This window comes from Anomaloglossus baeobatrachus, chromosome 1 (genome assembly GCF_048569485.1).
Source record: "Anomaloglossus baeobatrachus isolate aAnoBae1 chromosome 1, aAnoBae1.hap1, whole genome shotgun sequence".
Lineage (NCBI taxonomy): Eukaryota > Metazoa > Chordata > Amphibia > Anura > Aromobatidae > Anomaloglossus > Anomaloglossus baeobatrachus.
The window spans coordinates 872,455,420-872,469,204 of NC_134353.1; the positions used below are offsets into that span (position 1 = coordinate 872,455,420).

The 13,785-nt window shown below is 52.8% G+C and overlaps 1 protein-coding gene across 4 annotated transcripts in view; it reads right to left on the minus strand.

Annotated features, from left to right (window-relative positions):
* The window catches only part of KIF2A (kinesin family member 2A), a 186,389-nt gene that overhangs the window by 96,025 nt on the left and 76,579 nt on the right, over window positions 1-13,785 (minus strand). For all 4 annotated transcript variants that reach the window (XM_075326312.1, XM_075326303.1, XM_075326328.1 and 1 more), the window contains exon 10: window positions 12,982-13,072. In XM_075326312.1, coding sequence (XP_075182427.1) covers window positions 12,982-13,072 — 91 coding nt within the window. The remainder of the gene's footprint in view (window positions 1-12,981; window positions 13,073-13,785) is intronic.

Below are 13,785 nucleotides of genomic sequence, written 5' to 3' on the forward strand. Positions count from 1 at the left end.
TAAATCCTTCTCATACCGATGAACTGCATGAGGACAAAAGGAAGGCAAGGAGATATCCTGATTTAGATGAAAAGAGGATACCACCTTAGGGAGAAACTCCTGAATGGGGCGCAGCACTACCTTGTCCTGGTGGAAGACCAGGAAAGGAGCCTTGGATGACAGCGCTGCTAGCTCAGACACTCTCCGAAGAGATGTGATCGCTACCAGAAAAGCCACTTTCTGTGATAGTCGAGAAAGTGAAACATCCCTCAGAGGCTCGAAAGGCGGCTTCTGGAGGGCAACTAGTACCCTGTTCAGATCCCATGGATCTAACGGCCGCTTGTACGGGGGTACGATATGACAAACCCCCTGCAGGAACGTGCGCACCTTAGAAAGTCGTGCTAGACGCTTCTGAAAAGAAGGGAATTTTGTTACTTACCGTAAATTCCTTTTCTTCTAGCTCTTATTGGGAGACCCAGACGATTGGGGTATAGCTACTGCCCTCCGGAGGCCACACAAAGCACTACACTAAAAAGTGCAAGGCCCCTCCCCTTCTGGCTATACCCCCCCGTGGTATCACGGGTTCTCCAATTTTAGTGCCAAAGCAAGAAGGAGGAAGCCAATAACTGGTTTAAACAAATTAACTCCGAATAACGTCGGAGAACTGAAAAACCGTTCAACATGAACAACATGTGTACCCGCAAACAACAAAAAAATCCCGAAGGACAACAGGGCGGGTGCTGGGTCTCCCAATAAGAGCTAGAAGAAAAGGAATTTACGGTAAGTAACAAAATTCCCTTCTTCTTCAGCGCTCTATTGGGAGACCCAGACGATTGGGACGTCCAAAAGCTGTCCCTGGGTGGGTAAAGAGATACCTCATGTTAGAGCTGCAAAACAGCCCTCCCCTACGGGGATGTCACTGCCGCCTGCAGGACTCTTCTACCTAAGCTGGCATCCGCCGAAGCATAGGTATGCACCTGATAATGTTTGGTGAAAGTGTGCAGACTGTACCAGGTAGCTGCCTGGCACACTTGTTGAGCCGAAGCCTGGTGTCGTAATGCCCAGGACGCACCCACGGCTCTGGTTGAGTGGGCTTTTAGCCCTGAAGGAACCGGAAGCCCCGCAGAACGGTAGGCCTCTAGAATAGGTTCTTTGATCCATCGAGCCAGGGTGGCTTTAGAAGCCTGCAACCCCTTGCGCGGACAAGCGACAAGGACAAAAAGTGCATCGGAACGGCGCATGGGCGCCGTGCGGGAAATGTAGATTCTGAGTGCTCTCACCAGATCTAACAAACGTAAGTCCTTTTCATACCGGTGAACCGGATGAGGACAAAAGAAAGGCAAGGATATATCCTGATTAAGATGAAATGAGGATACGACCTTAGGGAGAAACTCCGGAATGGGGCGCAGCACTACCTTGTCCTGGTGGAACACCAGGAAGGGAGCCTTGGATGACAGAGCTGCCAGCTCAGACACTCGCCGAAGCGATGTGATCGCAACGAGAAACGCCACCTTCTGTGACAGGCGAGAAAGGAAACTTCCTTCAGAGGCTCGAAAGGCGGCTTCTGGAGAGCAACTAATACCCTGTTGAGATCCCATGGATCTAACGGCCGCTTGTACGGGGGTACGATAGGACAGACCCCCTGTAGGAACGTGCGCACCTTAGAAAGACGTGCTAGACGCTTCTGAAAAAACACGGATAGTGCCGAGACTTCCCCCTTAAGGGAGCCGAGCGACAAGCCCTTTTCTAACCCCGATTGCAGGAAGGAAAGAAAAGTAGGCAATGCAAATGGCCAGGGAGACACTCCCTGAGCCGAGCACCAGGTTAAGAAAATCTTCCACGTTCTGTGGTAGATCTTAGCAGAGGTGGACTTCCTAGCCTGTTTCATGGTGGCAACGACCCCTTGGGATAATCCTGAAGACGCTAGGATCCAGGACTCAATGGCCACACAGTCAGGTTCAGGGCCGCAGAATTCCGATGGAAAAACGGCCCTTGGGACAGTAAGTCTGGCCGGCCTGGTAGCGACCACGGTCGGCCGACCGTGAGATGCCACAGATCCGGGTACCACGATCTCCTCGGCCAGACTGGGGCGACGAGTATGACGCGGCTGCAATCGGATCTGATTTTTTGCGCAGTACTCTGGGCAAGAGTGCCAGAGGTGGAAACACATATGTGAGCCGGAACTGCGACCAATCTTGCACTAAGGCGTCTGCCGCCAGAGCTCTGTGATCGCGCGATCGTGCCATAAATGCCGGGACCTTGTTGTTGTGCCGAGACGCCATTAGGTCGACGTCCGGCACCCCCCAGCGGCGACAGATTTCCTGAAACACGTCCGGGTGAAGGGACCATTCCCCTGCGTCCATACCCTGGCGACTGAGGAAGCCCGCTTCCCAGTTTTCTACGCCCGGGATGTGAACTGCGGATATGGTGGATGATGTGTCCTCCACCCACATGAGGATTCGCCGGACTTCCTGGAAGGCTTGCCGACTGCGCGTCCCTCCTTGGTGGTTGATGTATGCCACCGCTGTGGAGTTGTCCGACTGGATTCGGATCTGCTCTCTTTCTAGCCACTGCTGGAAAGCTAGTAGGGTAAGATACCCTGCCCCGAGTTCCAGAACATTGATCTGAAGGGTGGACTCCTGCTGAGTCCACGTCCCCTGAGCCCTGTGGCGGAGACAAACTGCTCCCCACCCTGACAGACTCGTATCTGTCGTGACCACTGCCCAGGATGGGGGTAGGAAGGATCTTCACTGTGACAATGAGGTGGGAATAAGCCACCATTGCAGAGAGTCCTTGGCCGTCTGGGAAAGGGAGACTTTCCTGTCCAGAGAGGTTGACTGCCCGTCCCATTGGCGGAGAATGTCCCCTTGCAGTTGGCGCAGATGAAACTGCGCAAAGGGAACTGCCTCCATGGCTGCCACCATCTTCCCTAGGAAGTGCATGAGGCGCCTTAAGGGGTGCGACTGGCCTTGAAGGAGAGACTGCACCTCTGTTTGCAGTGAACGCTGCTTGTTCAGCGGAAGCTTCACTATCGCTGATAGAGTGTGAAACTCCATGCCGAGATACGTTAGTGATTGAGTCGGTGACAGATTTGACCTTGCCAAATTGATGATCCACCCGAAAGTCTGGAGAGTCTCCAGCGTAACATTCAGGCTGCGTTGTCATGCCTCGAGGGAGGGTGCTTTGACGAGTAGATCGTCCAAGTAAGGGATCACCGGGTGTCCCTGAGAGTGCAAGACTGCTACCACTGCTGCCATGACCTTGGTGAACACCCGTGGGGCTGTCGCCAGACCGAATGGCAGAGCTACGAACTGAAGATGGTCGTCTCCTATCACAAAACGTAGAAAACGTTGGTGCTCCGTAGCAATTGGCACGTGGAGATAGGCATCTTTGATGTCTGTTGAGGCAAGGAAGTCTCCTCGAGACATTGAGGTAATGACGGATCGGAGGGATTCCATCCGGAACCGCCTGGCGTTCGCATGCTTGTTGAGCAGTTTTTGGTCCAGAACAGGACGGAAGGAGCCGTCCTTTTTTGGAGCCACAAAGAGATTGGAGTACAAACCCTCGCCCTCGTTCCTGAGGGGGGACAGGGATCACCACTCCTTCTGCTCTTAGAGCGTCCACCGCCTGCAGCAGGGCATCTGCTCGGTGGGGAAGTGGGGCCGTTCTGAAGAATGGAGTCGGAGGACGAGAACAGAACACTGTCCTGTGCACGTGAGCACAATGTCCGTCACCCACCGGTCTGTGACCTGTGGCAGCTAAATGTCGCCAAAGGCGGGGGAGTCTGCCATCAACCGCGGATGCGGAGAGAGAGAGCTGAGAGTCATGAGGAGACCGCCTTGGTAACGGTTCCTCCGGCTGCCTTCCTTGGGCGTGATTGAGCCCGGCCGGAATCTGAGCCCGTCTGAGGTTTTGTAGCCCTTTTGCACGAGGACAATTGGGACCTGCCCGAGCTTGGGAAGGACCGAAACCTCGACTGTACTTTTAGGACAGCATTAATAGGGTAAGTCGCAGTGCAGACATTGCGGGGTTACGGACGCCTCTGCGGTACAGATGTACATGTGCTCAAGGCCAGCTGCGCAAGAACAGCTGAAAAGGTTAGGTTGCCTATACGGCTGTGAATGCCGGAGCAACCGACACGCCGATAGCCTCCTAGACAGATTTCAACCAGAGTCCATCTGTCTGTGAATGGCATCTTTAAGTGAAGCTCCATCTCCAGTGCAACTATGGCTCTAGACGCAAGCCTGGAGATTGGAGAATCCACCTTTGGACCCTGGGTCCAGCGCTTAACCACGTCAGGGGAAAAGGGATAACGTGTATCTTAAAAACGTTTGGAGAAGACGCTTATCTGGTAAGCGTGGTGTTTCTGGACTGCTTCTCTGAAGTCAGCGTGGCCAGAAAAATACTCAATATCCGTTTGAGATACTGAAAAGGGACTTCTCCTGCTGTGAAGCTGACTCCTCCACTGGGGGAGCTGAGGGAGAAAGATCCAACCTTCCATTGATGGACGCTATAGGATCATTCCGTATGGCGTTACCATCCGGTGTATCCGGATTGATAGCGATGTCAGGATCAAAGTCCTGGAGAGCTGCCTTATCATACAGAGAGTCCTCCTGGGACCCCCCCTCCAAATGAGGTTGGTCAGGAAGATTGCCCATGGCCTGTCTGGACTGCAAGTCTCTATCTTATGACAATATATCTGTCGAAACTGCAACTCCGTCCCTGTCCTTGGACAGGGATGACAGGTGGTTTCTTTGGCCACGACTAGTAGAGACCCCGGCAGACGAAGTGCTAGAGACCCCGGCAGACGAAGTGCTACCGGGGAGCATGCACACAATGGGACGGTGTCATGAACAGCATCCCATGTAGTAAAAACAGCACTGAAAATCTGTGTTGCTTTTTTGCCGCTGCCGACTAGCCATCTAGAAGTATATAGCCAAGATTGGTGACCGTACAGTGCAATGTATAGCATACAAGCATAAAGTACAAATGAACACTGCAGCACAAGCAATACAAGCAGCATAGAAGCCTGTGCCCTGGCACCTCTGCTCTTCTGCTGCTGTAGACTAGTCATCTAGGGGAATATAGCCCAGAAGAGTGACCATACAGTGCAATGTATAGCATACAAGCACAAGTACAAATGCACACTGCAGCCCATGCAATACAAGCAGCATAGAAAAAAACCTGTGCCCCAGCACCCTTTGTTTTCTGCTGCTGTAGTCTAGCCATTCCAGGAGAATATAGCTAAGACCAGCGACTGTACAGTGCAATGTATAGCATACAAGCATAAATACAAATGAACACTTCAGTACGTGCAATACAAGCAGCCTAGAAAGCCTGTGCCTTAGCACACCTGCTTTCCTGCTGCTGATGTGTCGCTCTCCAAGCGGGCATATAGCGACCTATGCAGTTAAAATACACATGTACACACTGCAGTATATATTGGGGTCAGCACTATGTGTGCCGCTTACCGCCCGCCTATAAGCGGGTGTATGGTCGCCACCGTCCTGCCTGGTTGCCGAAAGTCCGAGCTCGGACTGCAGTAATGGCTGCCGGCGTCTTCCCCAGCTCGTGTGAGGAGGGGCGGGCCGTGGGCGTGCCCCAAGTCAGAGCGGGAATCCGGCGTCCGACAGTGTGCAGTGAGAGGGCTGGAGCATGTAAATAAAGCTCCAGCCCTCGGCGCTGCTGATTGCTCAGCGTCTGTCCCCTTCCCTGAGTGACAGGGAGGGGGCGGGAACGAAGCGGCACTAGGCCGCAGAAGCCGGGGACTGGATTTATAAGCGCCGCCGCCGTAAAAGCGCGGTCGGCGCCCAGTCCCCGGCGAACTACAAGTCCCAGCCGCGCCGCCGCTCCCGGAGCGTCCGGCGCGGTAGTTCCCAATACACAAAGTCACTCAGCAAAGCTGCAGTGACTGTAACCCTTTACTGTCCCCGGCGCACTAGCACACCCAGCAAGTCTGGAGTGTGCTGTGCCTGTGTGTCCGGGGACACAGAGTACCTGTAATGGTGCAGGGCCATGTCCCTGAACGGTACTCCAGCTCCGTATCCAGCAGGTTCAAATGGGTCTGTGGATGGAGCCCGGCGTCAGAGCTTTGAGGCCGGCAGGATCCCACTTCCTCAGAGCCCCCCAGGGGGATGTGGAAGGAAAGCAGCATGTGGGCTCCAGCCTCCGTACCAGCAATAGGTACCTCAACCTTACAACACCATCAACGGGTGAGAAGGGAGCATGCTGGGGGCCCTATATGGGCCCTCTTTTCTTCCATCCGAAATAGTCAGCAGCTACTGCTGACTAAAATCTGTGGAGCTATGCGTGGATGTCTGACCTCCTTCGCACAAAGCTTGAAAACTGGAGAACCCGTGATACCACGGGGGGGTATAGCCAGAAGGGGAGGGGCCTTGCACTTTTTAGTGTAGTGCTTTGTGTGGCCTCCGGAGGGCAGTAGCTATACCCCAATCGTCTGGGTCTCCCAATAGAGCGCTGAAGAAAAGACGGATAGCGCCGAGACTTGCCCTTTAAGGGAGCCGAGCGACAAACCTTTTTCTAACCCAGATTGCAGGAAAGAAAGAAAAGTCGGCAATGCAAATGGCCAGGGAGACACTCCCTGAGCAGAGCACCAGGATAAGAATATCTTCCACGTTCTGTGGTAGATCTTAGCAGACGCGGGCTTCCTAGCCTGTCTCATGGTGGCCACGACCCCTTGGGATAATCCTGAAGACGCTAGGATCCAGGACTCAATGGCCACACAGTCAGGTTCAGGGCCGCAGAATTCCGATGGAAAAACGGCCCTTGGGACAGTAAGTCTGGTCGGTCTGGTAGTGCCCACGGTTGGCCGACCGTGAGATGCCACAGATCCGGGTACCACGACCTCCTCGGCCAGTCTGGAGCGACGAGTATGACGCGGCTGCAATCGGATCTGATCTTGCGTAGCACTCTGGGCAGGAGTGCCAGAGGTGGAAACACATAAGGGAGCCGGAACTGCGACCAATCTTGCACCAAAGCGTCTACCGCCAGAGCACTTTGATCGCGAGACCGCGCCATGAAAGTCGGGACCTTGTTGTTGTGCCGAGACGCCATTAAGTCGACGTCCGGCACCCCCCAGCGGCAACAGATTTCCTGAAACACGTCCGGGTGAAGGGACCACTCCCCTGCGTCCATACCCTGGCGACTGAGGAAGTCTGCTTCCCAGTTTTCCACGCCCGGGATGTGAACCGCGGATATGGTGGATGCTCTGTCCTCCACCCACATCAGAATCCGCCGGACTTCCTGGAAGGCTTGCCGACTGCGTGTCCCTCCCTGGTGGTTGATGTATGCCACCGCTGTGGAGTTGTCCGACTGAATTCGGATCTGCTTTCCTTCCAGCCACTGCTGGAAAGCTAGTAGGGCCAGATACACTGCCCTGATTTCCAGAACATTGATCTGAAGGGTGGACTCCTGCTGAGTCCACGTACCCTGAGCCCTGTGGTGGAGAAAAACTGCTCCCCACCCTGACAGACTCGCGTCTGTCGTGACTACTGCCCAGGATGGGGGTAGGAAGGATCTTCCCTGTGATAATGAGGTGGGAAGAAGCCACCATTGCAGAGAGTCCTTGGCCGTCTGGGAAAGGGAGACTTCCCTGTCCAGGGATGTTGACTTCCCGTCCCATTGGCGGAGAATGTCCCACTGAAGTGGGCGCAGATGAAACTGCGCAAACGGGACTGCCTCCATTGCTGCCACCATCTTCCCCAGGAAGTGCATGAGGCGCCTTAAGGGGTGCGACTGACCTTGAAGGAGAGACTGCACCCCTGTCTGTAGTGACCGCTGCTTGTCCAGCGGAAGCTTCACTATCGCTGAGAGAGTATGAAACTCCATGCCAAGATACGTTAGTGATTGGGTCGGTGCCAGATTGGACTTTGAAAAGTTGATGATCCACCCGAAAGTCTGGAGAGTCTCCAGCGCAACATTCAGGCTGAGTTGGCATGCCTCTTGAGAGGGTGCTTTTACAAGCAGATCGTCTAAGTAAGGGATCACCGAGTGTCCCTGAGAGTGCAAGATTGCTACCACTGCCGCCATGACCTTGGTGAAAACCCGTGGGGCTGTCGCCAGACCAAATGGCAGAGCTACGAATTGAAGATGGTCGTCTCCTATCACGAAACGTAGAAAGCGTTGGTGCTCTGTAGCAATCGGCACGTGGAGATAAGCATCTTTGATGTCTATCGATGCAAGGAAATCTCCTTGAGACATTGAGGCAATGACGGAGCGGAGGGATTCCATCCGGAACCGCCTGGCGTTCACATGCTTGTTGAGCAGCTTTAGGTCCAGAACAGGACGGAATGAGCCGTCCTTTTTTGGCACCACAAAGAGATTGGAGTAAAAACCTTGCCCTTGTTCCGGAAGAGGAACAGGGATCACCACTCCTTCTGCTCTTAGAGAGCCCACCGCCTGCAGAAGGGCATCTGCGCGGTCGGGATGTGGGGAAGTTCTGAAGAACCGAGGCGGAGGACGAGAACTGAACTCTATCCTGTACCCGTGAGACAGAATGTCTGTTACCCACCGGTCCTTGACCTGTGGCAGCCAAATGTCGCAAAAGTGGGAGAGCCTGCCACCGACCGAGGATGCGGAGAGAGGAGGCCGAAAGTCATGAGGCAGCCGGCTTGGAAGCGGTTCCTCCGGTTGCTTTCTTGGGGCGTGAGTGAGCCCGCCAGGCATCTGAGCTCCTTTGCTCCTTCTGAGTCCCTTTGGACGAGGAGAATTGGGGCTTGCCCGAGCCTCGAAAGGACCGAAACCTCGACTGCCACTTCCTCTGTTGAGGTTTGCTTGATCTGGGCTGGGGTAAGGAGGAGTCCTTACCCTTGGACTGTTTAATGATCTCAGCCAATTGCTCACCAAACAGTCTGTCTCCAGATAGTGGCAAGCTGGTTAAACATTTCTTGGAAGCAGAATCTGCTTTCCATTCCTTTAACCACAAGGCTCTGCGCAAAACCACAGAGTTGGCAGACGCCATTGAGGTACGGCTCGTAGAGTCCAGGACAGCGTTGATAGCGTAAGTCGCAAACGCAGACATTTGCGAGGTTAGGGACGCTACTCGCGGCACTGCTGGACGTATGATAGAGTCCACCTGTGCCAGACCAGCTGAAATAGCTTGGAGTGCCCACACGGCCGCGAATGCTGGAGCAAACGACGCGCCGATAGCTTCATAGACAGACTTTAACCAAAGGTCCATCTGTCTGTCATTGGCATCTTTAAGTGAAGCCCCATCTTCCACTGCAACTATGGATCTAGCCGCAAGCCTGGAGATTGGGGGGTCCACCTTTGGACACTGGGTCCAGCGTTTGACCACGTCAGGGGGAAAGGGATAACGTGTATCCTTAAGACGTTTGGAGAAACACTTGTCTGGATAAGCATGATGTTTCTGGACTGATTCTCTGAAGTCAGAGTGGTCCAGAAAAGTACTCAATTTACGCTTGGGATACCGGAAATGGAACTTCTCCTGCTGTGCAGCTGCCTCCTCTGCTGAAGGGGCTGGGGGAGAAATATCCAACAGTCTATTGATGGCCGCTATAAGGTCATTTACCATAGCGTCACCATCAGGGGTATCTAGATTGAGAGCGGTGTCAGGATTAGATTCCTGATCACCCACCTCTGTCTCCTCATACAGAGCCTCGTCTCGCTGAGACCCTGACCAGTGTGATGACGTCGAGGGTCTTTCCCAGCGAGCCCGCTTAGGCTGCCTGGGACTGTCATCCGAGTCAGAGTCTTCAGCCTGTGATGCCTGGGACCCCCCTGAAGTACGGATTAGTTCCAACTGAGGGGGACCGGGGGGCATAGACACAGCAGTGTCCGTGGTCTGAGTAACTGGCCTGGACTGCAAGGTTTCCAGGATTTTTGTCATAGTCACAGACATCTTATCAGCAAAAACTGCAAATTCTGTCCCCGTCACCGGGGCAGGGTTCACAGGCGTCTCTGCCTGGGCCACTACTACCATAGACTCTGGCTGCCGAAGTGGCACAGGGATTGAACATTGCACACAATGGGGGTCATTGGAACCTGCCGGTAGATTAGCCCCACATGCGGCACAAGCAGTGCATACCGCCTGTGCCTTGGCACCCTTGCGTTTTGCGGATGACATGTTGTTGTCTCCTCAGAGCAATGTAGGGTATAAGCCAAGAAGCGACTGTACAGTGCAATATAAATATATATGGTACAGGGAAAAAATGCACCAAATAACACTGTGGCACTAGTGGGGCCAGCACTTATGTGCAGCTTACCGCCCGCATAAACGCGGGTGTGTGGTCGCCAGAGTCCCTTGTCTGAGTCCCCCAGAGCCTGTGTCCGTTCTCCAGCCAGACTGCATGCAGGAATGGCTGCCGGCGTCCTGTGGAGAGGGGCGGGCCCTGGGCGTGTTGAGACCAAGAGCGGGAAACTTGCGTCCCCACTGTGCTCAGTGAGAGGGCTGGAGTATGTAAATAAGACTCCAGCCCTCGGCGCTGACTATAGAACAGCGTCTCTCCCTTTCCCTGATTGACAGGGTGGGGGCGGGAACGAAGCAGAGCTAGGCCGCAAAAGCCGGGGACTGGATTTATGAGCGCTGCCGCCGTAAAAGCGCGGGCAGCGCGAGTCCCCGGCGCACTACAAGTCCCAGCCGCGCCGCCGCTCCCGGAGCGGCCGGCGCGGTAGTTCCCAAGACATAAAATCACTCAGCTAAGCTGCAGTGACTCTAACCCGAGCGCGCAGCGCTAATGCCCCCGGCGCACTAGCACACCCAGCAAGCCTGAAGTGTGCGTGGCCTGTCTGTGCGGGGACACAGAGTACCTGAACGTTGCAGGGCCTTGTCCCTGACTGTACTCAGCTCCTCCAGCAGGGTCTCTGGGTCTGTGGATGGAGCCCGGCCTCAGGGTTTGGGGGCCGGTAAGATCCCACTTCCACAGAGCCCCTCAGGGGGATGGGGAAGGAAAGCAGCATGTGGGCTCCAGCCTCCGTACCCGCAATGGGTACCTCAACCTTACAAACCGCAAGTGGGGTGAGAAGGGAGCATGCTGGGGACCCTATATGGGCCCTCTTTTCTTCCATCCGATATAGTCAGCAGCTACTGCTGACTAAACAGTGGAGCTATGCGTGGATGTCTGACCTCCTTCGCACAAAGCTTGAAAACTGGTGAGCCAGTGATCCCACTGGGGGTGTATAGCCAGAAGGGGAGGGGCCTTACACTTTTTAGTGTAATGCTTTGTGTGGCCTCCGGAGGCAGTGCTATACACCCAATCGTCTGGGTCTCCCAATGGAGCGCCGAAGAAAATGAAAAATACAAAATGACTCGAGGCTAATTAGATAAAAACAATAGTTATTCTTTAATGGCCTATTTCCTTTTGTGATGAGCAGTTGAAGAAATGGTCTGTATCCTAAACAAGGAAGACGTACACACGTGGTCATAATTAAATGTGACAAACGTACATGATGGACACTCGTGGTCAGAAATAACTTGAATATGACAAAAGTAATAATAAATAAAAAAATCTATGAAAATGAACAAATGAAAGTCAGACATTGCTTTTCAACCATGCTTCCACAGAAAATAAAACTCAAAATCGACCTGGACACAAATGATGGTACCATTAACTTAATATTTTGTTGCACAACCTTTTGAGGCAATCACTGCAATGAAAAGACTCCTGTAACGATCAATGAGACTTCTGCACCTCTCCACAGGTATTTTGGCCGCTCCTCAAGAGCAAACTGCTCCAGTTGTCTCGTGTGTGAAGGTTGCCTTTTCCAGACGGCATGTTTCCGCTCTTTCCAAAGATGCTCAATAGGATTTAGGTCATGGCTTATAGAAGCCACTTCAGAATAGTGCAATGTTTTCCTCTTAGCCATTCTTGGGTGTTTTTAGCTGTGTGTTTTGGGTCATTTTCCTGTTGCAAGACCCATGACCTGCGACTGAGACCAAGCTGTGACACTGGGCAGCACATAGAGAGACTAGGATTCCTCGATAGTCTTGAGATTTCATTGTAACCTGCACAGATTCAAGACAGCCTGTGCCAGATGCAGCAAAGCATCCTCAGAACATAACAGAGCCTCCTCCATGTTTCACAGTAGGGACAGTGTTCTTTTCTTGATATGCTTCATTATTCCATCAGTGAACATAGAGCTGATGCGCCATTTTTGTCTCATGTCTCCATAGGACATTCTCCCAGAAGCTTTGTGGCTTGTCAAGATGTAGTTTGACAAATTGCAGTCTTGGCTTTTTTATGATTTTTTTTTTTTCAACAATGGTGTCCTCCTTGGTCGTCTCCCAACGACGGATGGTGCGATCTGACACTGATGTTCCTCTAGTTTGAAGTTCACCTTTAATCTCTTTCGAAGTTTTTCTGGGCTCTTTTGTTACCATTCGTATTATTCGTCTCTTTGCTCTGTCATCAATTTTCCTCCTGTCGCCACGTCCAGGGAGGTTGGCTACAGTCCCATGGATCTTAAATTTCTGAATAATATGTGCAACTGTAGTCACAGGAACATTAAGTTGCTTGGAGATGGTCTTATAACTTTTACCTTTAACATGCTTGTCTATAATTTTCTTTCTACTCTCCTAAGCCAACTCTTTCTTTTGCTTCCTCTGGTCCATATTGAGTGTGGTACACACCATGTCACCAAACCGCACAGCGAGTATCTGTAGCCCTATATACAGGCCCACTGACTGATTACAAGATTGTAGACACCTGTGATGCTAACTAGTGGATACACTTTGATATAACATGTTCCTTTTGTCACATTATTTTCAGGGGTACCATCATTTCTGTCCAGGCCTATTTCATGAGTTTCATTTTTTTAAAGAATTCTGTGGAAGCAGGGCTGAAAAGCAATGTCTGATTTTCATTTATTCATTTTCATAGATGTTTTTTTTTTTATTATTACTTTAGTCAGATTCAAGTTATTTCTCTGACCATTGTGGTTTTTTCCTTCATTAAACGAGGGGTACCAGCAATTTTCATCATAAGCCATAACCAGTGTAAGAGTGTGACAAGGCTGAATACATACATGGGTTTTCCCACTTCCAGTTTGTCCATATGCAAAGCAAGTGGCCATTCCCCTTTCAAAGATGGTCTCCACAAGAGGCCGAGCAGTGAACCTGATGAAGGGAGAAAAAAAATTACATTAACAATCTGACACCAATCTTATAGGCTAGTGGGTTTTTTGTATGTTTTTTTTGTCTTTCTACCTGTTTATATGCTTTTATCATAAGATACCAATATATGCAAATGTACAAGCAAAAGTATAAAGCCTTCCTTAAGTCAGACGTGTTAAATGTTTCATGAGCTGCATAAAACGGAAAGCAAGTGCTATAAGGGGATAGATACAGGACCCTTCTCCACTGTTGGGTCCCCATCGGGGGGCTCTTCTAAATATACTAGCTGTAGTTACTATCATGGGCAATGCCAGGTACTTAGTGTGAAACTGACACAGCCTCTCCCCCCCGAGCCGCACAGCCTCTCCCCCCCCCCCGAGCCGCACAGCCTCTCCCCCCCCCCGAGCCGCACAGCCTCTCCCCCCCCCCCCCCGAGCCGCACAGCCTCTCCCCCCCCCCGAGCCGCACAGCCTCTCCCCCCCCCCCGAGCCGCACAGCCTCTCCCCCCCCGAGCCGCACAGCCTCTCCCCCCCGAGCCGCACAGTCTCTCCTCTCCGAGCCGCACAGTCTCTCCTCTCCGAGCCGCACAGTCTCTCCTCTCCGAGCCCGCACAGTCTCTCCTCTCCGAGCCGCACAGCCTCTCCGAGCCCGCACAGCCTCTCCGAGCCCGCACAGCCTCTCCGAGCCCGCACAGCCTCTCCGAGCCCGCACAGCCT